This window comes from Palaemon carinicauda, chromosome 9 (assembly GCF_036898095.1).
Source record: "Palaemon carinicauda isolate YSFRI2023 chromosome 9, ASM3689809v2, whole genome shotgun sequence".
Classification (NCBI taxonomy): domain Eukaryota; kingdom Metazoa; phylum Arthropoda; class Malacostraca; order Decapoda; family Palaemonidae; genus Palaemon; species Palaemon carinicauda.
In genome coordinates this window covers 64,577,064-64,602,063 of record NC_090733.1, presented here as the reverse complement: position 1 = coordinate 64,602,063, position 25,000 = coordinate 64,577,064, and the positions used below count along the sequence as shown (strand labels likewise).

The window sequence follows — 25,000 nt, the reverse complement described above, 5'->3', positions numbered from 1 at the left end:
ATATATATATATATATATATATATATATATATATATATATATATATATATATATCTGCATATATACATATATATATATATATATATATATATATATATATATATATATATATATATATATATATATATATATACATACATATATATTCTTTTCTAGGAGTTCCTCTGTACAGCAGAGCAGAAACAGAAAAAGAAGCTGTTAACGAGTCTCTTGCGATAAAGGTAAGAATACATTACATTAATACATTTCTGTATATTTATTAGAGGAAATTTACCTTTCTGTATATTTATTACAGGAAATTCAAGTCATGATTACTTAGGAGTCTTCACAACTTTACCAAATAATAGTGTCACCTTATAAATGAGGCTTTGAAAGATTCATTGTTGAAAACTGAAGTGTTTGTAATATTTTGTGAATAAATTCGTTTCAGAATAAATTTTGAAATTTACAAAATTTTCTCCCATTAAAGATAAAAGAGAAATTATTTTTTTAGAAGTTACTCATTTTCCTTCTCTTTCAATGGGACATCCCTTACCCTTCCATTTGAGAAGGTACTACTATATATGCATTCTTTTTCAAAGGTGCTGCCGTTTATGATTTATTTTTTTTTTTTTTTACAAAAGATACTGACCTTTAGCTTTCTTCATGGAGAGTGGTACTTTTCAGTCTTCATTTTGATAGGCACTACCTTGTAGCCATCTTTTTCAGGTTGTGCTACCCTTTATTCTTAATTTTGAAAAGGTATCCTTGATTTTATAAGGTGTTACCGTTAAGTCTTCAACTTCAAAACGGGTAGGCTACTCTGTTTTACTCATTTTGTGAAGTTTCTACTCTACAGAGTTCATTTTCAAAAGTGGTACCTTTTAGTTTTTATTTTATAAGATTCTACCACTTTACTTGCATATTGGAAAGTGTTTCCCTATAGCCATTGATTTTAGAGTTTAACTTTTATTTTCAGGGTGTGCTACATTTTCGTCTTTATTTTGGAATGGGCTACCCTTTAAATTCTTTTTTTTTTTTTAAATCTGGTACCGTATAGGTCTCATATCCATGGATATCCCCATAAAACTTTCATATTAAAATATTACAACCCTTTAGCCTTCCTTTTGAAAGGTTCTTTTTACCATAATTCCTAAATCCAATTTCCTTTAATCTTCATTTTCAGAGGTATTACGCTCGTGCTTTTATTTTTACATATACTATTCTTGTAGGTAACATAGAAGAATTTTATAGGACTAGTGACAAAATTACAGGATTAATCATCAAACTAAATAAGAACTATAAACTGAAGACCATTCAAACGTATACACCAACAACATTGTACCGCATGAGCATCACACACTCGTACAATGTAATGATATTTCGGTTTTTTGTATATTTACGTTATCGCTTTCCCCTTGCACTGATAACTTGTTTATGCCCGTATATGCTTATATTAATCTGTTAGAATTTTTGTGACCATCTTTCATTGAAACTGGTTTTGTAAAAGCTTACTCTCTACCAAAATAAAGTTAGTTGCAATTACTCCGTATCTCAGTTACCACCTAACTGGTGCATTCGCACATTGGTGACCACTGGATTGTTCAGCTCCCTCCTGCTTTACCCTGCACTGGGGTGTCTTATCGTTTGATGATGCCGCAGTAATACACTGACTCTACTATCAACGCCAAACCCCTGAAACTACCGTCCTTCACCAGCGGAGAAGTGTTTGCCTGGTTCCTTTGTGCTGGAGTCCAATTTCTCATCAAGGGCATGACTCGATCAAGTACCAAAGCAGATTATGCTCTTGCGGCGATCCCCGAGGACACTTTCCCAGAAATATCCAATTGGCTGTGGGAGCAAGGAGATACGCCAATAACATACAACACCCTCAAATCACACCTCCTGGAGCAATACTCTCCATCGCCAGCCTCCTGAATAGCGAATCTTTTTCAGCTCTCTCAACAATCGTTGGGAACCAAAAGTCTTTGCTCGCCCTCAGGGACACGACCAGTATCGCTCGCTTACAATCTGCTGCAAAAGGGTTTCCTGGTGAAGTGAATCTACTTCGTGCCATTTGAGTACGCCGCCTACCCAAACCTGTACGTGCTGCTATCCCCGATGTTGATATTTTACCCATGAGGGACCTGATGACCAAGGTTAAAGCTCTTATGGACAACCATTTCACCACTTTCCAGACCTCCATCGATGTTTCCACTCCTGAAGAAGTGGACACCTATTCAACATCAACCAAAGCAGACGTGAATGCAGTAGGACACAGGCTCCCACCTTGTGACGTGCCGGAGCGCCAACAAAGCCACCCACCACCCTCATATACCACCCCTCAGCCAACCAACGACCTCTCCTGATGCCCATCGGCTCCAGTTATCCTACTACCTTTCCAAATTTGAGGCTGCTGCAAAGAAGTGTGCAAATGATTGTCAGTGGACAAAAAATGTGTTCGTAGGTCATCGCTTGTCACTAATCTTTTCTTTTTACATGATGCAGGTACGAGCAGGCGGTTTTTGGAAGATAAGGATGCTTGCCGTTCTCTTATGCGAAAGCCACTCTCCAGGACATAATGTAATTTGTCTAAGTCAGCTGTCATCTGCCTGGTAGCTGCCAATGGATCTGCCATACCCACCCCTGGTTATGAAACGTTCACATTATCGTTTGGAAGTGCCTAATATACTTGGAAATTTCTCGTTGCTCACATTACATTGTCAATTCACGCTGAGGATTTCCTATCACACTTCCACCTCCTGGTCGATGTAGCTCACCATCGGTTAGTCAATGTGGATTCGCATTCCTAGACGCCTCTCCAACCCTCTCCCTACGTCTCGCTCTCCACATCATCGCACCCGCGGATGCCTACGCCCACCTCCTCACATCATACCCAGAGGTTTTCCGTCCAGAACTTCGTCAAGCGCCCTTTGGTTCCCACCAAACACGGCATTTATCATCTTATCAAGATGACGGGGCCCCCAATATTTGCCAGATTCAGACGTCTGATGTCTGACATCTGATGTCTGACGTCTGCCCCTTATATTTTATTTTCAAAGTTGCTACCTTTAACTCTTCTTTTCGACGGTGTTCAGTATTACCTTTAAGCTTTTATTTTTAGAGATATTACTCTTTTATGAAGAGTTTTAAAGTTGCCAACACCACCCTTTTTTCTCAAAGCTCCTACCTTTCTGTCCCAATTATCTGAATTGCTGCAATATTGCTATATTTTTTTGAAGGTTGCACACTTTAACCATATTTACAATAGGACTAACCAGTAGCCTAAGTCTTTGAATGCCTTACCATTTAGTCTATCGAAAAGAAATCTTCTCCATTGCCTTTGTACTCAAATTTGTTTCTCTTTATCTTTGAATTTTAAATGTGGTAACCTTTATCCATCATTTTCAAGGATTCTGCCCCTTAGCCTACATATCTAAAAGTTGCCACTCTTTAGCCCTCGTTTTCAGAGACATTTCACTTCAACTTAGCATTCATATTCATAAGTAGTGCCTTTGAACGCTGCCCTTTACCTATTAAGACCATAACTAGTGCCCTTGAGCATTCATTTTCCAAAGTACTACTCTCGACCTTTATCCACTAAAGATGCTACCCTTAAGCTATAATTATCAAAGATGGCGGTTTTCAGTCTTCTTTTTAAAAGATCCCATTGTAAAAATTTTAAAAAAGGTGCTCTTTGGCCTTATTCTAGAAATATGATATCCTGAAGCTATCATTTCCATAGGTTCAACATTTCAACTTTAATTTCCAAAGGCGCTTTAATTAAACAGGTGTTACACTTCAAACTTTGTTTCTAAACTGTTACCCTCCATATACAATTTCCAGGTGCTGAAATTGAGTTTTCATTTTTAGAGCTACTATCCTATTATCACAGTTTTTCAGTATTACTCCTGTAATCTTTATTTTAGATGCTGTTACCACATACCTTTCATTTTTACTTGTTCTGCTTTTTAGTCTAGGTTTTTAGGGTACTACCACCTAGGTTTTTGTTTTAAAAGTTCCATATTTCTACCTTCATTTGGAAAGGTGCTACTCATAATTTATCTTAATATTTATAACGCTTTAGCAACAATTTCTAAGCTGCTACCTGTTGCATAGGGTGATTAATGCTATGCAAACTGGGACGCTTCTGAACTTACCTGCAATAATAAGTTATTGTTAGTGTGCTAATTTTAGATCCTGTCATCGACGTCAAATATATATTCTTGGTTGAAGCAAAGAAGACTTCTGTTGTAATTTTGTAGTTGATTTATTTGTAGGATGCTAAATCATATCGACTTGATGATGGCCGACTGACTGTCGTCATGTATACAACATAAAGCTCAAGTGATTGGACAAAAACGAAAGTGAATCAGTATAAACGATAAAAGAATCCAATCTCATTATTTAGTATGAATTATTAGTGCTCAACTCTTTTAAAGGTAGGTTATAAAAAATCTAACACTAACTTTGTATGCAACATTATCTATAATCACTTATATAATTAAAGTCACACTTGTCCAGATGCAATGACCTTGCTCTCAATACACATAACACTATGCTGTTACATAAGATTTACACAAAACTTACAATTCCTCAAGTCACATACACAATACTACCCTACAGTAATTTTTTGGAAAACATGATATTCGTTTGCATTGATTTTCAAATGCATACTAAAAGCTGTTGAAAAAATAGAGTTGGAAGAGGGGGCAAATTTTACCATTTTTAGTGATTCAAGGAGTGTCCTTCAAGTTTTAGAAATTTTTAATTGCAGCAACCCTTTAGTTTAAAAGATTTTAGAATGGTTTTTCATTATTGCACTGAGATGTATAACAATTCAATTTTGCTGGATTCCGGCACACGTAGGTGTGTCTGGAAATGAGAAGGCCGATTTACTGACAAAGACTGCTGCAGTGGAATTGCGACCAAGAAGGTATCCCGTTCTTTGTGAAGATTGCTTACCCAGCATTAGGAATTTGATTTCTTATAATTGGCTGCAGCATTGGGATAATGTAATAAAAAATAAGATGCGAGAAATAGCGAATTTTGTATACTCCTGGAAGTATAACATGATGCCCTGAATGTGGGAGACTACTCTTTGTCATCTCCGCATTGGTCACACTCAGTTGACATAGGAATATCTGCTTACTGGCCAATACCAGCCATATTGTGATGACCGTTTGGTACCCTTGACAGTGAGGCATTTGTTGACCGAATTCTCTGTTTGTGGCTCGAGGTGAGGATGTCAGGTTCATACTTACCAAGATTCTTAAACAGGATGTGTCCTACCATGCTAGCGGTATTTTTAGATTTACTTCAGAAGCAGGTCTTCTGAAAGATATTTAACTTTTAAAATTACATCTTTGCTTTTATAGTTTTAATTAAATATTCTTTTATTGTTTATTTATAATAAAAGATATAAGCATCAATGACCTTAGATGTTAGGATGCCAGAAAACCTCAAATCAATCGATCAAATGTATAACCTTTATCATTCTTTTTGATAGGTGCTATGCCTTAATATTTACTTTGAACGTGTGTACCTATTACCTTTATTTTCAAAATGAAAAAAAAAATCTTCATTTTGAAAAAGTACTATCATGTAACTTTCATTCCTAAATGTGGTACCTTGTAACTTTTTTTCAAAAATGCTATGCTTTGGCTTTCATTTTGAAAGGGGCCACCAATTAGATTTTATAGTCAGAGGTCCTACCCTTCAGCCTTTATTTAGAAACGTGCTACCCTTTAGTCTGTACTTTCAAAAGGTGCTACGCTTCAGCTTTACTTTTATAGTTTCCTTCTCTTTAGCCTTAATTTTCAAAGAGCATTGCTGCTTAAATCTCATGTTCAAAAGTGCTACCCTATAACCTTTCTCTTCATAAGTAATATCCATGAGCCTCAATTTCCAAAAGGTATTTAATCATAAAATTATGCTACTTTTCATAAGGCACTGCTGTTTAACTTTCATTTTTAAAAATGCTACCCTATAGTCTTCTTTTTCATAAGTACCGCCATTGAGCTTCCTGTTCAAAAGGCCTTTCATTTCTAGAAGCTGCCATAGTTTAGCTTTTCTTTTCATGATGTACTAATGCATAACTTTCTTTTTAGAAAAGGCTTCTCTGTAGCCTTTCTTTTTGTTACCTTCATCTTCCATTTTCGAAGTTACTTACCGTCATCTGTCATTCTCACAAGTACTGCATTGGACCCTTTATTTGCAAAGACACTACCTTTGAGCTATGATTTTCAGAGACAGTGCCCGTCTAACTTCTAGTATATATTTTCTGAAATTCTAAATTTTAGTCCTCATTTGTAAGTGCTATCAATCGACACTTATCTCTAAAGATACTACCCTACTACCATTTTTGTCCTTTGCAAAAGTGTTACTGTTTATTCATACTTTCAAAGGGCTACATTTAAGCATTCATATTGAAATGTACCACCCTTTGTCTTACATTTCAAAGGTGCTAATCTTCGGCCTTCATTTCCTTTTATCTTAAAGGCACTAGTATTCAGCTTTCTTTAAAATAAAAAAAAAACTACAGTTTAGCTTTCATTTTGCAACGTGTTACCCATTATCTTTTTCATAATCATTGAAATGTCATTGTGACTTCATTTTAAATGTGCTGCCATTTACTATTTTTAGAAGTAGTCCACTTGAGCCTTCATTTTCAAAGGCACTACTCCAGATCATTATAAAAAGCCAAGAATTCTTCTGGATCCTCATACAGCCTTTATTTGGAAAAGATGCCACCATTTAACTCTCTCTTTCAAATATACAACCCAACAGGTCTCAATTTTCATGAGTTATGTCCTTCAACTTCCATTTTCAATGGTGTCATAGTTTAGCCATTACAGTATTTCACAAGCGGTTACACTCCACCTTTCATTTTCAGAGCTCTCCATTCTAGTCTCCCACTTTTTGCAAGCTACTCTACTCCAATTCATCTTGAATTTCTAAAGCTTTTGCTCTTTAGCCAAATTTTGAAAAATACAATGTAGATATCCATAGCCATCCATCATTAATTTCCTCCCTCTGAATAAAGGTGAAGTGGTGCTCACTCATGACACTCCTGTAGAAGAGTTATCCTTAAGACTTGGACAACATCTCTTCCGATGCCAAATGATTTTCTTTCTGTACTCCTGTCATGATGAGAATCTCAAGGAAGACATGTAACTCTATGAGGGTTAGGTCCTTGAAGGTGGGGTCGTTTTCCCGCTTGCACTTGTTAATGAGGGTGACAATCTTATCGTTGGTGTGGACGACCACTTCTGGATGAAATACATCCTGCAAAAACTTGGCAAAGACTTTGGCAGGAATCCTACACCCAATGACAGTCATGATAGGGCAGGCAGTGTCGAACTGGACAATCTTCATGATAGATGGCATTATTGAGTTTGGCTCTGAATTCCACTTCATGTTGTCCTTAGCCTTGTAGGAGTCATTCGGCAATCTCGTCAATGCCACACCTTCTGCAGGCCAAAGAGAGCTTCTCCTTTTCCTGCTCCTGAGCTCCACAGGACTAAGGGCAGTAACAGAATAAGCTATTGTAACTCCAGGAGACTCTGAAGGAGGCATATGAGACGGCAAAAGAGGCACAGGAGGTGCAGGAGAGGCTGCAAAAGACTCAGAAGATGCTGAAGGACCAGAAGACGCTGAAGAAAGCCCAGTAGCAGCTGAAGCACACTTTGACGAGCAGTAAAAGGTGCAAGAGCAGTTGAAGAAGTACCAGGAACAAGGTAATGTAAATGAACTTAGTGCGAGACAGCCAAACCTTTTGTTTCATCAGCTAATCTTTCCTCAAGTTCAGCAGCCAAAGGTTGGGCCTCATCCTCCTCCTGCTACCAAGTTAGGGCATCGTGAAGGTCATCATGGACACTGTCTGCCTCAAAAGTCACTGTAGAAGTCTCTTCTTCATTGCTACCCACGTAAAGGACCTGCAAATACTCCTCTTCCATCAGGCTTCTCTTTGCCATGCTGAAGTCTGAATATAGTAAAAATCGGAAATTAGAAATTATCCTCAAAATCACATTTACGCTGCCCTCCAATCAAATATGGTGATTGGTATAGGTATTTAAAATTGTATTTTCCAATAAACACAATGAAATTATCCCACTAAGTAACAATGCAGTAATGTAAAATGCAAAACTTTTGTAATTGCGTGACTTCCTTGAGTTATGGTAATGTGGTATTAGATATGTACCATTCACAACTTTGGAGGGTGGTACTGGGTGAGCGCAGTGGAGCAGAGGTGACACACTTGTTGCATCTCCTTTTATTTCCAGCCCATGTCCATTTATTTATTTTACCGGCTGTTGGAATATCCTCAACTTTAGATGGCTCTCATACCCATGTTGCTCTTTTTCTGTCTCGTAGATGAATAATCTGCAGCGATGTTCTCTTTACCAGATATATGCTTTGTATTGCTACAATATGGTTGAAAACATAACGAATTTCTAGTTAACATTTGATTATAGTTCTTCATTTTATTAGAAAAAAAGTTGAAGGATTGTGATCTGAATAAACTGTAATTTCTTCATTCGGTGGTCTATTTACATAAACTTCAAACTACCTTATCGCTGTAATTAGTGCTAGCTGTTCCTTTTCAACTGTCGAATAGGCTCGTTGATACTTCTTCAGCTTCAACGACATAAAACAAAAGGGGTGAAGAATTCCTTCCTTGCCTTCTTGCAATAGAACAGCCCCAATCCCATTGTCCGGCGCATCCACTTGGATAAGGAACTTCTTGTTGAAATCTGGTGCTTGCAGTATTGGTTTCGAAGTTAATATGGCCTTAATCTTGTCTAAGGATTCCTGGCACTCGCTGGTCTATACAAACTTTTTCTTGGGGCTAGTCAATTCTGTCAAGGGAGCGAATACCGCCGAAAAATTCGGGCAAAACCGACTCTAGAATCATGCCCTTCCTAAAAATCATTGTAATATCTTCCTCGTTGTGGGAGGTAAAGCTTTCCTTATTCCTTCAACGTTAGCAGCTTCTGAAGCAATTTTCCCTCTTCCGACTTCAAATCCTAAGTACCGAACGGTTGCCTTTCCATATTCATTTTTTTCCAGGTCAATCGTCAGATATGCTCCTCGCAGCTTTTGAAATACCTTCTCCAGGATTCGGAGATGTTCTTCCCAGGTTGATGACTATATCACAATATTGTCGAGATATACGCCTACTCCTTCAATCATCCGTTGAAAGGTAGTGGGTGCCTTCATTAGACCAAATGGCATGACTGAGTATTGATACAACACAAACGGAGTTATAAAAGCTGATAATGATCTTGTGTTGTAGTCCAAGGGAATTTGATAATAGACTTTTAACAAGTCGATCTTAAAGACGAACCTCGCTTGTCCAATGATGTCGAGTAGTTGGTCTATGAGTGGCAATGGATAATTGTCAGCCACACTGATAATCCGTACACATCCTAAAAGATCCTTCAGGTTTTTTCACGAGCAAGCATGGAGAACTGTAAGGGCTAGAGCTTTGTTCAGCTAATCCGTTTTGCAACAAATAGTCCATTTCTTTTCTCATGACCTCTCGTTGAAACAGCGACAACCGATAAGCACAATGTTTGAATAGTCTTTGAGTGGTCTTAAGGTGTATCTCATGCCTCGTCAAGTTGGATTGTTTCAGGATGTTCGAGACAATTTCAGGGAACCTTTTAATCAATCGACTTAATTCCTCATGCTGCTCCTTATTCAAGTGAGTTAATTTCTCTGCTAAGTTCCTAATGTTGGACAAATTATTCACTATGCTTACAGCCCCTACCTCATATCCACCGTTGTGCACCATACACACCTCTTAAGCTTCGGTCTCGTTTTTACTTAAGTATGGTTTCAGTAAGTTAACGTGTATCTTCCTTTGACTTTTCCTTCTTCCTGGTGTTTCGATAACGTAAGTCAGGTCACTGATCTTCTCCAAAATCTTGTATGGTCCGTGGAACTTGTTGGTGAGTGGAAATTTCCTTATCTTTAAGAAAACCAACACCTTTTGTCCTACCGCAAACTGTCTGTTCTTACTTTTCATATCAAACCTTTTCTTCATTTTTCATTGGCTTGTTTTCAGATTTTCGAGGGTAAACTTTCTCATTTCGCCAATTCTTTTCCTCAAGTTCTTGACAATTTCTTCATCCGTTTCCTCCTGATCTTTAAATTTTTCTGACAACATTTTAATTGGTCATCTTACTTCTTGTTCAAACCCCATTTAATTCGGGCTACATCCCATGCTTTCTTGGTAAGCATTGCATACCTCAAATATCATTAAAGGTAGTCTGATGTCCCATTCATTTCCTGTTTCGTTGCAGTACTTTGATAACATACTCTCTAAGGTTTGATGAAATCTCTTTAATGGACCTTGGGTCTCTGGGGCTAGGCAATAGACAGTTGTTCTTTCACATCCAATAGTTTCATCACGTCCTGAAATAATTTTGACATAAAATTCGTTCCTTGGTCACAGAATGATTTCCGGAATACCAAACTTGGTAAAAAAGTCAAGTAACTTCTTTGCAATTACTTTGGCACTTATGTTCCTGATGATATGGGTTCTGGGTATCTTGTCACAGGACACAATACAGTTAATATGCACTCGTGGCCTTTCTTCGTTCTCGGTAACGGTCCCACAATGTCAATCATTACCTTGCTGAAGGGTTCTCCTCATACTTCAATCGGGTGTAATGGAGCCTTCTTGATGTACTCGTTAGGCTTTCCAGCCATCTGACAAACGTGAAATGCATGGCAAAACTGGTTCATATCCTTATGCATGCCAGACCAGAAAAAGTGTTTCTTAATTTTCTCCGTCGTCTTTCTTATTCCCATATGTTCCGTCGCATGTGCTACGGTGATCACCTGTCTTCTCAGCGGTGTGGGAATCAATATCTGACGATATATGCCTCATTTGGCATTCCCAGGGATATTGGCAGGTCTATGTTTCCTCATAAGCAATCCATCCTTGAGATAATAACAGGTGGGAGACTGCTGCACTTCCGTCTCATCCACCAAACGGTACAATAATTCCGTTAATGTTGCATCCTTCCATTGCAATCCTATCAGCCTTTCCAGACTCACATGTCCTACTTCTAACGCTGAGTTTTCTATTTCTTCCAAGTCCATTGCATCCTTGTCTTGTTGTTCATTCGTCTGTCGTTCCTCTTCTTTCGGGCTCTCTCGGTAGCTCTCCTCTTACGGACTATCATGGCAAACCTCCCAAGTTCATCTTTCCTTTGGCTTCTCTGTCTTCTTCTGCAGCCACTGTTTTTGTCATACTCTTAGTCGGCACACAACTTGGAAACAGATGCAGGTAGTCCTTCTCGAGTTCAGTCATAGGACTATACTTCAGTGGTTTCTCCGTTACAATGGGACAAGGCACAAACAGCACTCCACCAACCTCATTTCCCAGTAGGACTTCTACTCCTTTGACAGCCAATAGATCATTTACTGCAAAATCAAAATGACCTGTCACAAACTCGCATGAGTTTCAAATGACAGATAAGAGTAATTTTCTCACCTCCTGTGCCTTTCAAAATGACCGAATCTCCTGTTAGAGACTGTTTCACCATCGGGTGTAAGTCTCACATTACCACACTATGATTACATCCCTACTCGCTCCAATTCAGAGCGGCTAACATACATTCATGAATGTACGGTTTAAAGGCATCCACGCTGTTTGGGGTTGTCTTGTTCGTCGTGTAAACATTAGCTGATTTATTTTCCTTACCAACCCTTCCTGTTTGAATATTCATCTTCGTATTCTGTGGAGCTGAATTACCCTTAACTACTTGGGCAACTGCTTTCCGTTGGTCCAACCAACAATCCTTACTGATATGGACTTTTTTGCCACACCTACAACAGACGATATCAATCTTCTGCACGTCTTTCACAACACCTGAAGGGGGATGATTTGACGATTGCTGTTGTGGTACTTTCACATTCTGGTTTGGAATAGTACCAGTTATACTTCCACTGTAACTATTGGACTTGTTCACAATGGTTATTACTGACCTGGTTTCCATGGTTCGGTGAATACTTCACACTTGGTCGGAACGACGGTTTAAATTTTATACCCGAGGAGGGTTTACAAGTGATAATATTCATAATCTTCACTCAGCAAAGTGGCTCTATAAAGTTTCTTCACACCTCTCTCTCTCTCTCTCAAGTACATTCGAATATTTTCAGGAATTCCTTGTAAATATTGTTCAGGCACTATCAGTTCTTCTAAATCAGCATGCTCTCTTTCTTAGGCAACCTCTATCCATCTCTTAAAACATAGTTATACCTGATAAGCGTAATTTAGCAAAGTCATTTTCTCGTCCTTCTGCAAACTTCGAAAACTTTCATCATAATATTCATGGGGCATCTTTTCACTTGTAGCATGCTCTTTTTAATTTCTTGTTACTCATTCCTCCGGTACTGACACAAGGCAAGATACGCACTGCGTCCTTTTCCAATAAGGACACTCTGCAATAGCAAAGACCATTTATCTTCTGGCTATTCCATCATCGAAGCGACCATTTCAAAATGATCGAAGAACTCGTCGGGAGATTCTTCCGTGAATTTCGGGATTACATCTGGCCTTTCGCCACATCTAACATGGGATTGTGCATAGCAGGGGTCACACCTCTCTGAGTTGACGACAACCCTGCACGAGCATTCAATGGTTCCAATTCACTGGCATGTCTTGCAATTTCTTTTGCTTCTTCTCTCTCTCTTTCTTCAAGTTCCCTTGCATGTCTTGCAATTTCTCTTGCCTGTTCTCTATTTCTTTTTTCCAATTCCCTTTCATGTCTTGCCATTTCTCTTGCATGTCTTGCAATTTCTCTTACCTCTTCTCTCTCTCTTTCTTCCCGTCTTACAATTTCTCTTGCCTCTTCCCTCTCTCTTTCTACCTGTTCTGCCATCATCTTCAAATTAATCAAATTCTCTTCCACTGCAATTCGTCAATTCATTTCTGCTTTCATTCCTTCAGCTTGTGGGTCATACAATAGTTGCAGCTCTACAAATTGTGCTTCAGCCTTCTCCAAAAGGTTGCGACCTGCTGCAATATCTTTTTCTGGTAACTTTCCCGAGTTTATCGACACTTCTAAGGCTAGACACTTGATTTGGGCTTTAATCATTCCCATCGTTGCATGACTACCACATGCTATTAAAATAGAAAGCCACTGAGCTTTAGTTTCATAAGTTTCTGACATGTCCTGAACAATTTGGTTTTCCCAAAACTCCTGTTCATTCAACTGTGCTACCTTGTACTTTACCAAAAACTACTTATTGACACATATATCCTAACATAACACGGAATCCTATCAACACTAAGCTGGCCAAACCTTTAATCAAAACATGGCCCTATTATCACCAATATTTAAAACAGACTTGCTCGATTCCAGGATCTGGTCACCAAAAAAATATATATTACAACTAGTAAATTACGCAATTTCCCGAGCTCCAAAACTCACCTGCTTTATATTACCTAATCTGATACACAAGAGAAAACCTCCGAGCTCTGAGAATAATAAGCAACTCCCAGACAATAATATATATGGACACTGAATATCTAAAGGTCTCGTTACGTTACACTCAAAACCAATCTGGGGGATTATTTTACTTTTTATCGGGAACTATTCTTAAATAAACCTCTTACTTCGGTTCTTGGTCAGGAGATATGAGCAAGTTTCTGAGTTACCTATTGGTGATCGAAATAATACATGCTTTACAAAAATAAATATATTCTATAGAAAAAACAATTCAACAGTAACACCAAAAATAAATCACTCTAAATTTAAATCTGAACTAGACCTTAGACCAGGGGTGGGGAACCTACGCCCCACAGGCCAGATCCGGTCCCCAAAGGCCTTTCCAACTGGCCCTCGAGTCATATACAGGTAAAACCCTTTGGTATGGCCTGTGAGACAACATATAAGCCTAACAGTGAGTAGAAAAATTAAAATACAATCTAAATAAAATCATCAGGTTATTGTGGTATAACCAGACTAAACTTATAAAATGAGAATTCAAGTATATTGGGTTAATAATCTTATATTCAGCTACAATAGTTAAATACAGACAAATTTTGTGTATCCATACGTTTACCGTCAGAGGTTAGGTGGATAGGGGATCCCAGGGTTCACAGTTCTTAGTTTCTTAGTTCACTGCTTTCAAGTGTGAAGTCATTTGAAGTCAAATTAAGACTGTGGAAAATGCAATTTGAAAACAATAACACAGTACATTTCCTGACCTTGCAAGCAAAAAGTCCTTGTTCAACATCCAAGTATGCTGATGATAATGCAAAATTAATGGAGGCCTTTATTGAAAGCTTCAGGGATGTTAACACTTAACAACAGAAGCTAAACATCTTTGCTAAACCATTTATTGTGGAACCATAAGATATCTCTTCTGACCTATAACTATAATTAATTCAGCTGTCAAGTGATAATGAACTGAAAGCTAAGTAGACTAATCAGTTGCTTATAGACTTTTATGGACGGTATATAAAGGCAAATACTTTTCCATCTTTGAGGATGCATGAGCTGAAATATGCATCTATATTTGGAACCACATATTGTTATGAGCAATTCTTTTCAAAGCTTGCCTTAGCGATGAATCATTTGAATTTAAGTCGCACTGATACAAATCTTGAAAACCCGCTGCGAGTGGCAACATTATCACTACCACCTGGCCTCATACCACTCGAGAAAGAAGAGTTTCAGCCATCACATTAATCAAGTGAGTTCTAATTGTAGACATTCTCAGGGCATCAAATCAGACAAAAATGTAAAGTAACGTGATAGATATGATAAAAATACAAGCAATTTATTATGAAGCAGCATTGTTTTGGATTTTATCTATTTGTTATGCAACCTTATTTAAGCCTCTTCTTAAGATAAAACACTGCAATTTTATCTTCACACATTCACGGCTTATTATTGTATGTAACACATACAATAATAAGCCTTAAAAATATTGAGACTTATCTTTTGTTTGACCAATGACTATTCGTAATTTTCTATGGCCCTTGGAAGAAATCATAAATGACCAAATGGCCCTCATTACAGAACAGGTTCTTCAACCCTGTCTTAGAGAAAGACTAAATGACACTTCAAAAAATCATACAATCACTTGTTTTACTAGAAATTAATTTATGAAAATACTCAATTTTGACAATTAATAAAAGAAATTGATTTACACTTACATATATGTATCTGTTACGCTTACGACCTTTGAGCTCACACACGGTTACCAAACGGTTAAATTATGCAAAAATTAATACACTTCATTTTTTAACCAAATCTCACAGGGCCAGTCACAAAAAAATTACTATAAATATGTACTAAAATTAACAGACTTAAATTTTTAATTAAACACACAATAATATCACCAAAGTTTGAAAAACACTGTACACAGCATACACTAGAGAGAAATCTATATTCACGTTTGAGAGGAAATACATAGTGGCTGGATAGATGCTGGTGAGAGGATGTTGGCTCTTTCTGAAAGTCAAGCTGGATCTCTCTGCTTACTATACATTGTTAGGACCTTATATATTATCATGATTCACTCTACAAACTTCCAGTTCATTCCAGCAATGCATTGATGTGTGTGCACATGGTCTGGGTGGGTTCTCACGACGTCAGGTTGCCAACTTGGCAGTTTGAAGTAGGGTCCATTCATTACCCAACGAAGAAAATACTATCGGTTAACTCTACCAACCTCCTCTCATAAAATTAGAAAAATGAAGAACTTAGTCTATAACCTTCATACAACTTCCAACCACATGGAAACATGATGCAATCCCTTGTGTTTATGTCATACATACCTTTAACCAATATTACATGAGACTTAGTACTAAAACTACTTGAAAAAGAAATCTGATTCTTTGAAATAACATAAATTTACATTTACAGAACTGAATGAAAATACAACTAAATGAATGACGAATGCCGAATGTAATTCACATACATTTACCTATAAATATATACATATACATATATATATATATATATATATATATATATATATATATATATATATATATATATATATATATATATATATATATATATATATATATATATATATATATATATATATATATATATATATATATATATATATATATATATATATATATATATATATATATATATATATATATATATATATATATATATAGCATGAAGGCTTTAGACTAAAAAAATTTTTTTTTTAATGTTATGAGAGGAGGGGGTCAGAGTTAGCCGAGAGTGGTGCCTTGTTGGACAATTAATGGAACCCCTTCTTCAAACTACCAACTTGGCAACCTGGCGTTGTAAAAGGCTGTCTGGACCATGCCCGCACTGTACGAGAATGATCAACTGGAAGTTTCTTGAGTGAATTAGGATAATATATATAAGGGCCTAGCAATGCATAGGAACTAGAGATCCAGCCTGACCCTCTGAAAGAGCCAACGTACAACAGTCCTCTCACCAGCATCTATCCACCCATTATGTATTTCCTCTCAAACGTGAATAGTGATTTCTCTCCAACGTATACCGTGTATAGTGTTGTTCAAATATTGGTGATATTATTGCGTGTTTAATTTAAAAGTGAAGTGTGTTAATGTAAGTACATTTTATATGTTAATTTTTTCGTGACTGCCCCTGTGAGATTTGGTTAAAAGTAAAGTGTATTTATTTTTGCTTAACCATTAGGTAACCTTGCGTGAGCCCTAAGGACGTAAGAGTAACAGTTACGTATATGTAAGTGTAATCATTGTTTATTTACTATAGTGTTTAAGTCTCAACTATTTTCATTAACTATCAAATTTAAACATTTACAAAAACTAATTTCTAGTGAAACAATTGACTGTATAATTTTAGAAGTGTCAGTTTGTCTTATTTTGAGGTCTAGTTCAGATTTAAATTTCGAGTGATATATTTTTGGTATTTTTTAAATTGTTATTTTTGTGGAATACATATATTTATGTGAAGTGTGTATTACTTTCGATCATCAAAAATTATTTCAGTCCTTTGCTCGTATTCCCTGACTAAGAGCCGAAGTAAGAGGTTGCTTTTAGAATAATTCCCGTTAGAAGCAAAGTAATTACCCAGTTTTGTTTTAAGCGTAAAGTAAAGAGACCTTTAGTTATTCAATGATCATACATATTATTGTCTGGGAGTTGCGTAATATTCTCAGAGGTCGGATGTATTCTCCGAGTTTGCGAGCTCGGGAATTTACGTAATTTTTTGGTGCCCAGAAACTGAGATCAAGCAAGTCTGTTTTCAATATTGGTGGTAACAGGGCCGTGTTAAGAATAAAGGTTTGATCAGTAGTGTTGATTGGATTCCATGTATTGTTAAGATATATTTTTGAAGATTTATAAGTTTTTGTAAACTAGAAAATGGCGCAGTTGAATGTGCAAGAAGTTTTGGGAAAACCCAATTGTCCAGGAATTTTCGGAAGATAATGTAACTAAAACTCAGTGTTTATCTATTTTAAAGGCTTTTGGTGGCTATGCAGCTAGTGGAATGATTAAAGCCCAAATCAAGTCTCTAGCCTTAGAAGCATTGATAATCTCAGAAAAGTTGCCAGAAGAAAATATTGCAGCAGTTCGCAACCTTTTGGAGGAGGATGAAGCAGAATTCGTAGAGGAGCAAGTCTCATATGACCAGACAAACTGAAGGAATAACAGCAAAAATTAATGTAGAGGCTGAGATTAGACGAATTACAGCGGAAAAGTATATGATTAAGTTGAAGATTATTGCAGAACGGGAAGAAGAGGCAAGAGAAATTGCAAGACATGCAAGGGAAATGGAAGCAAGAGAAATTGCAAGACGGGAAGATAGAGAGAAGAGGTAAGATGGGAAAAAATGGAGAAAGAAGAGGCAAGAAAGATTGCAAGATGGGGAGAAAGAGAGAGAGAAGAAAAAAGAGAAATTGCAAGACATGCAAGGGAATTAGAACTGTTGAATGCTCGTGCAAGGTCGTTAACTCTGACAGGTGTGTAACATGCTATGCACGATCCCATGTTTGATGTGGCGAATTAACGGAAGAAGCTCTCAACGAGTTTTTCGATCATCCTGAAACAGTCCCGTCGACGATGGAATGGCCAGAAGATAAACGACATGTGTTATTGCAAAGTGTCCTTATTGGAAAAGGACGCATTGCGTATCTTGCCTTGTCTCAGGGCCAGAGGAAGAGTATCCAAAAGTATAAAGGAGCTTGCTGCAAATGTATAAGATGACCCCTGAATAATACAATGAAAGATTCCAAAATTTACAGAAGGACAAGAAAATAAATTTCCTGGATAACGCTTATAAGGTATGATGATGTTTTGAGAGATGGTTAAAGGCAGCCAAAGTGAGAGAGATAGCTGATTTAGAAGAACTGATATTGCTGGAACAATATTTACGAGGAATTCCTGTGCATATTCGAATGTACTTGAGAGAGAGAGAGGTGGAGAAACTTGAAAGAGCCGCTTCGCTGAGTGAAAATTATAATATTATCAGTTGTAAACCCTCCTTGGGTATGAAGTTTCAACAGTTGTTCTGACCAAGTGTCAAGTATTCGACGAACTATGGAAACAGTTCAGTAATACCTATGGGAACAAGTTCAATAGTTGCAGCGAAAGTACCACAAGTACTATCCCAAAGCAGGATGTGATAGTACCACAACAATAATCATCAAATTGCCCTTCAGGTGTTGTTAAAGATGTGCAGAAGATTAATATCGTCTGTTACAAGTGTGGCAAAAAAGGCTATATCAGCAAGGAATGTTGGTCGAACAAACCGAAACCAGTTGCCCAAGTGGTTAGGGGTAATTCAGCTTCACAGAATACGAAGACAAATAATCTTGTTGAAAGGCATGCTGTATGACACACACGCAGGGATTGCATTATGTTTCCACGTGGTTGGAAGCTTCATGAAGGTTTTAGACTATGAGAGGAGGTGGGTAGAGTTAGCCGAGAGTGTTGCCTCGTTTTGCGATGGATGGAACCCCTTCTTCAAACTGTCAAGTTGGTTACGTATATGTGAGTGTAATCATTTTTTATTCACTATAGTGTTAAAGTGTCAACTTTTTTTCATTAATTGTCAAAATTAAACATTTATGTAAATTAATTTCTAGTGAAACAAGTGATTGTATAATTTTTGAAGTGTCAGTTTGTCTTAGTCTAAGGTCTAGTTCAGATTTAAATTTCTAATGTTTTAATTTTGTTATTATCTTTTAATTGTAATTTCTATAGTGTATATATATTTTTGGAAAGTGTGTATTATTTGCGATCACTAATAATTATTTAATTGGTTGGCTCGTATCCCCTGACTAAGAACCGAAGTAAGAGGTTGATTTAAGAATAGTTCCCGTTAAAAGTAAAGTAATCACCTAGTTTTGTTTTAAGTGTAAAGTAAAAACACCTTTAGATATTCAGTGTCCATATATATTATTGTATGGAAGTTGTGTATTACTCTCAGAGCTCGGAGGTATTTTCTTGTGTATCAGATTATGTAATATAAAGCATGTGAGTTTGGGAGCTCGGTAATTTACGTAGTTCACCAGTTGTAATAATATTATATATATATATATATATATATATATATATATATATATATATATATATATATATATATATATATATATATATATATATATATATATATATACACACACACACACACATATATATATATATATATATATATATATATATATATATATATATATATATATATATATATGTGTGTGTGTGTGTGTGTGTGTGTGTGTGTATTATGAATAAACGTGTCGATTCTATCATCTCCAGACAACACTTAACTTCCGTAGAGTGCAAATGAAAATCTCCTATATGTTGTTCCTTTGCATTTATTCCACTGACTGCAGTTGTAGCGATTTACTCATGGCTTTCATCAGCGCTACATTGAACAATGGAATACACTTCAGTATAAAATGTAGTTCAAAGGAAATATAATTAAAAATCCGAATATTTATGGAAAAATTTACATATTTTAAAAATTTACAGAGATTATTTGATGAATGACCTTGAAAAAAGAAAATAGTTTTCCACATGAGCTCCAAATGGCAACGCTTCCTTTCATCTGTTCGTTTTGAGCAACACCTCTTGCTACCATTTTACTGCCATTACAAGATTTGAGTGAATGCAAAATGTGCTGTGTAATATAGAGAACATATAGTGAATTGACAAAAAAGTCTAATAGATCAGCTGAAGAGATATATTATTTATGCTCAACACAACGTCTCTTTTTTCCGACAATAGTGATGCTATATGGAAATCGTTTTGTAGATTTAATGATTTAAATAGTATTGCAATAGAAGAAAATATGAAAATCTAAAGTTATATTTTATGGCAAAAACTGAGTAATGAAATAAAGGAGATGATTGATAAATATGTGTTTATTCTGGAAAGAAAATTAGAATGTATCTAAAACAGAATGTACTCAACTTTTGGTAAGATTATTTCTTAGATTCTGGTTCAGTGGCATTACAAAATTCGCTGAAAAAAAATTCATTAATTGTAGCAGTCTCTTGCCTTGCATTTCATGGATTTTTCTTGATGAAAATGAAATGCTAGTGTAGAGAAGGGCAACAGTTTCTTAGCAACGTCTTGCATTCAAGACTACTTATGTTGGGTTGTTAAAATTTTCTTAGTGACATATCTTCACACGTAATAGGTAGTCTACTTTAATAACGCAAAACCAAACAAAAAATATTGAAACTATGACGAACAAGAAAGCTACATAAGATTTTTAGTGGATAAACTAATCGCAGAATAAAAAAACATCACAGTTACTGGAAATAACTAGATTTTCTCAAGTAGCCTGTACCAACCGTGTGTTACACGATCGTACATCATAACGACATTTCTTTTTTTTCTATTATATATTATGCTTTGTATCTTCGCTCTCCCCTCGCACTGATAGGGACCTGAAATAACATGTTTGTTTTTCTCACCTTTAACTGTTAACGGCACCCGTTGTCGGTTGAACATGAAATTGCTTGTTATGTTTTTATGTCCTTTTTGCCTGGAGTTTATGCATATAAACGACATTTCTTTTTTTTCTAGTATATATTATGCTTTGTATCTTCGCTCTCCCCTCGCACTGATAGGGACCTGAAATAACATGTTTGTTTTTTCTCACCGTTAACTGTTAACGGCACCGGTTGTCGGTTGAACATGAAATTGCTTGTTATGTTTTTATGTCCTTTTTGCCTGGAGTTTATGTATATATAAATGGATCTTCTGTAATAAAGTTACTCAGTTGCTTTCATCCTGCCTTCTTAGTCACAGCCTCTCTCGGCTCGTCACATTGGTGACCCCGGAAGTCAACTTGCTCCTCCCGCCTTCCATCCCCCCACCCCCCACCCCCCGCCATTGGTACTATGGCGGACTCCATGGAAGTTGGCACCGCCCCATTGAAACCTTCGTCGTTCGCCAGTAGAGAGGCGTTTGCTTGGTTTCATCATGCAGAAGTCCAGTTCCGTATCAAGGGTGTGACTCTCTCAACCACCAAAGCAGATTATGTTCTCGCGGCGATACCCGAGGACACCTTCCCGGAAATATCCGACTGGCTTTGTGAACAAGGAGACACCCCAATAGCGTATGCCGCCCTCCAAACATACCTTCTGCAGCAGTACTCGCCGTCGCCAGCCGCCCGTATAGCAAAGCTTTTTCAGCTCTCTCAACAACAGTTGGGGGACCAAAGGTCTTCGCTTGCCCTCAGGGAAATGACCAGTATCGCTCGCCCTCAGGGAAATGACCAGAAGTTTTGCTACTACCACTACAGATTCGGGGCAGCCGCGAAGAAATGTGCCAAGGATTGCCAGTGGCCAAAAAACGTGTAAGTGCTTCTAATCTTTTCTTTTTACATGATGCAGGAACGGGCGTGCGATTTTTGTTAGACACGGGTGCTTATCGTTCTCTTTTGCCAAGGGAACTCTTCAGGACATGACGTAGTCTGTTTACGTTTGCCGACGTCCGCCTGGTAGCTGCCAACGGATCTGCGATACCCACCTATGTTTACTAGAACCTCACATTATCGTTTAGCAATGGTAAATTTAATTAGAAGTTTCTCGTTGCTGACGTCACATTGCCAATCCTCGGTGCGGATTTCCTCTCACATTTCCACCTTTTGGTCGATGTCATCCACTGACGATTGGTCAACGCAGACTCGTACTTGTCGACACCTCTTCAACCCGCCCCCTATAGCCTCGCTCTCCACATCAGCGCACCAACGGATGCCTATGCCCACCTCCTCATGTCGTACCCAGAAGTTTTCCGTCCAGAACTTCGCCAAACGCCCACAGCTCCTGCCAAATACGGTATTTATCACCATATCAAGACGACGAGACGCCCAGTCTTTGCAAAATTCAGACGTCTGGCACCGGAACGATTGGCAGCCACCAAACAGACGTTTGCCGAAATTGAGGAAATGGGCGTTTGCCAAAAGGCCTCCAGACCATGGTCGTCACCCTTACACATCGTTCTGAAGAAAGCTCCCACCATCCGTGCGGGGATTACAGGCACCTGTACATTCAAACAAAACTGGATCACTACCCCCTCCCAAACATCGCCGACATGACCTCCTACCTGCACAAAGGGAAGGTTTTCTCCACGCTCGACCTCCTGAAGGGGTATTATCAGGTGCCTATGAACCCAGAAGACATCCCCAAGACTGCCATCACCAATCCGTTTGGTACATACACCTTCAATTACTCCTGTTTTGGCCTTCGTAATGCTGGGGCCACTTTTCAGCGTCTCATGGATGGCATCTTAGGGGACCTCCCCTTCTGTGTTTTTTATGTGGATAACATACTTGTATCCTCTCCCTCAAAAGAGGAACACCTCCATCACCTGCGCATCGTGCCCGACCGCCTGCAAAAAAAAAAGGCCTTGTAGTCTGGTATGACAAGTGTACCTTTGGCGCCGACGAAGTGTCGTTCTTAGGGCACCGCATCACTCCTGAAGGAGTTCATCCCCTCCCTGAGAAGGTAGCAGCCGTTCAGAACTTCCCCACGCCCTCGACCACCAAAGCTCTGCAGGAATTCTTGGGCATGATCAACTATTATCACCATTTTCTGCCAGCCATCGCCGCCACTCTGACCTGAAGTGGGGTCCCCTTCAAGAAGCGGCCTTCTGCAATGCAAAGAAGGCCCTATCAACTGCTGCATATCTCAATTTTCCCCTCCCACATGCCCCTCTCCTTCTCTCGACCGATGCCAGCGACGTCGCTATTGGTGCACTACTCGAACAGGTGGTCAACGGCTCACCCCACCCATTGGACTTCTTCAGCAGAAAACTGTCCAAGGCAGAATCAGGTTATTCCACCTTCAATTGCGAATTGCTGGTGGTGCACTTGGCTGTCCGTCACTTTCTCCATTTCTTAAAAGGTACGCCCTTCGTCATTCGCACAGACCACATGCCTCTGGTGCACGCCTTCACTCGACAGCATGATGCCTGGTCCGCCCGTCAACGCCGACATCTCTCCGCCGCGGCTGTCAACGCCGACATCTCTCAGACGCGGCTGAATACAATTGCACTCTTCAACACGTCCCTGGCAAAATGAATACCGTTGCCAATGCTCTGTCAAGAAACACGTTGGCTGCCGTTCAACTGGGATTGGATTACAATGCCTTGGCTGAAGCCCAACGACAGGATCAAGAGTATGAAGCAAGTAGGACATCCTGCACATCCCTCTGTTGGGAAGACATCCCCCTCGACGACTCCAACACCACCCTCCTCTGTGACGTCAGTACTGGTAGACCGCGACCTTGGATTCCTGCTCCCATGCGCCGACAGGTGTTTGATTTCATTCACTGCCTTCCACATCCCTCGTGCTGTTCTACTGCACAGCTGCTGAAGACGAAGTTCATTTGGCCCGGCATTTCTAAGGATGCCAAGGATTGGGTCCGCGTCTGTACTTCTTGCCAAACTTCCAAAGTACATTGACACACGGATTCAGGAGTGGGCACCTTTCCTCAACCTCAGCGTCGTTTCGCCCACATTCACGTCAATGTTGTAGGCCCCCTACCCACATCACAAGGACATCGTTACCTGTTTACCGTCATCGACCGCTCCACTCGTTGGCCTGAAGCCATTCCCATGGAAACTGCAATGTCCGCCTCATGTACATCTGCCTTACTCTCAGGATGGATTGCAAGATTTAGTATCCCTGAGCATATTACTTCTGACATGGGTACCACTTTCACCTCTCAATTGTGGACATCATTAGCGAATCTCCTGGGCATCAGCCTACATCAGGCAACTGCCTACAACCCTGCTGCCAATGGAATGGTTGAACGTTTTCATGGCACCCTCAAAGCAGCTTCGATCCCACTTCAAGGATTCCAACTGATTTACTCAGCTTCCCTGGGTCCTCTTGGGACTAACGATCACTCCTAAAGATGCCCTCGCGTCTCGGCAGCTGAAATTGTGTATGTTGACCCGTTGGTCGTCCCTGCCAAATTTTTTCCTTCGGCCACCTTCTCCGACGATCTCCTGCGCATACGTCACATCGCGGGAAAATTTACTCCATGCGGCAGACTTAAAAGCCCCCAGCGAAGCATCACATGCCGACAGACTTTCACTCTGCAACGCACGTCTTCCTACGCAACGACACTAGCAAGCCACCGCTAACGCCCCCTTACAAGGGCCCTTTCCTTGTGATCCGAAGCAGTCTGAAAGCATTCCTACTAAACATTCGGGGCAAAGAAGACTGTGTCTCCATTGATCGTCTAAAACCTGTTTAGTTCCTGCCAGATGACACGCTGCTATTTAACATGTACAGAATGTCATTTTTAGGTGGGAAGCCATGTACCAACCGTGTGTTACACGATCGTACATGTTAACGACATTTCTTTTTTTTGTAAATATTATGCTTTGTATCTTCGCTCTCCCCTTGCACTGATAGGGACCTGAAATAACATGTTTGTTTTTCTCACCGTTAACTGTTAACGGCACCGGTTGTGGGTTGAACATGAAATTGACTGTTATGTTTTTTTTTGTCCTTTTTGTTTGGAGTTTATGTATATAAACGATATT

The 25,000-nt window shown here is 38.7% G+C and overlaps 1 protein-coding gene across 2 annotated transcripts in view; it reads left to right on the top strand.

Annotated features, from left to right (window-relative positions):
• The window catches only part of LOC137646981 (scoloptoxin SSD14-like), a 379,610-nt gene that overhangs the window by 85,837 nt on the left and 268,773 nt on the right, over window positions 1-25,000 (top strand). For both annotated transcript variants that reach the window (XM_068380053.1, XM_068380054.1), the window contains exon 3: window positions 157-221. In XM_068380053.1, the coding sequence (XP_068236154.1) occupies window positions 157-221 (65 nt within the window). The remainder of the gene's footprint in view (window positions 1-156; window positions 222-25,000) is intronic.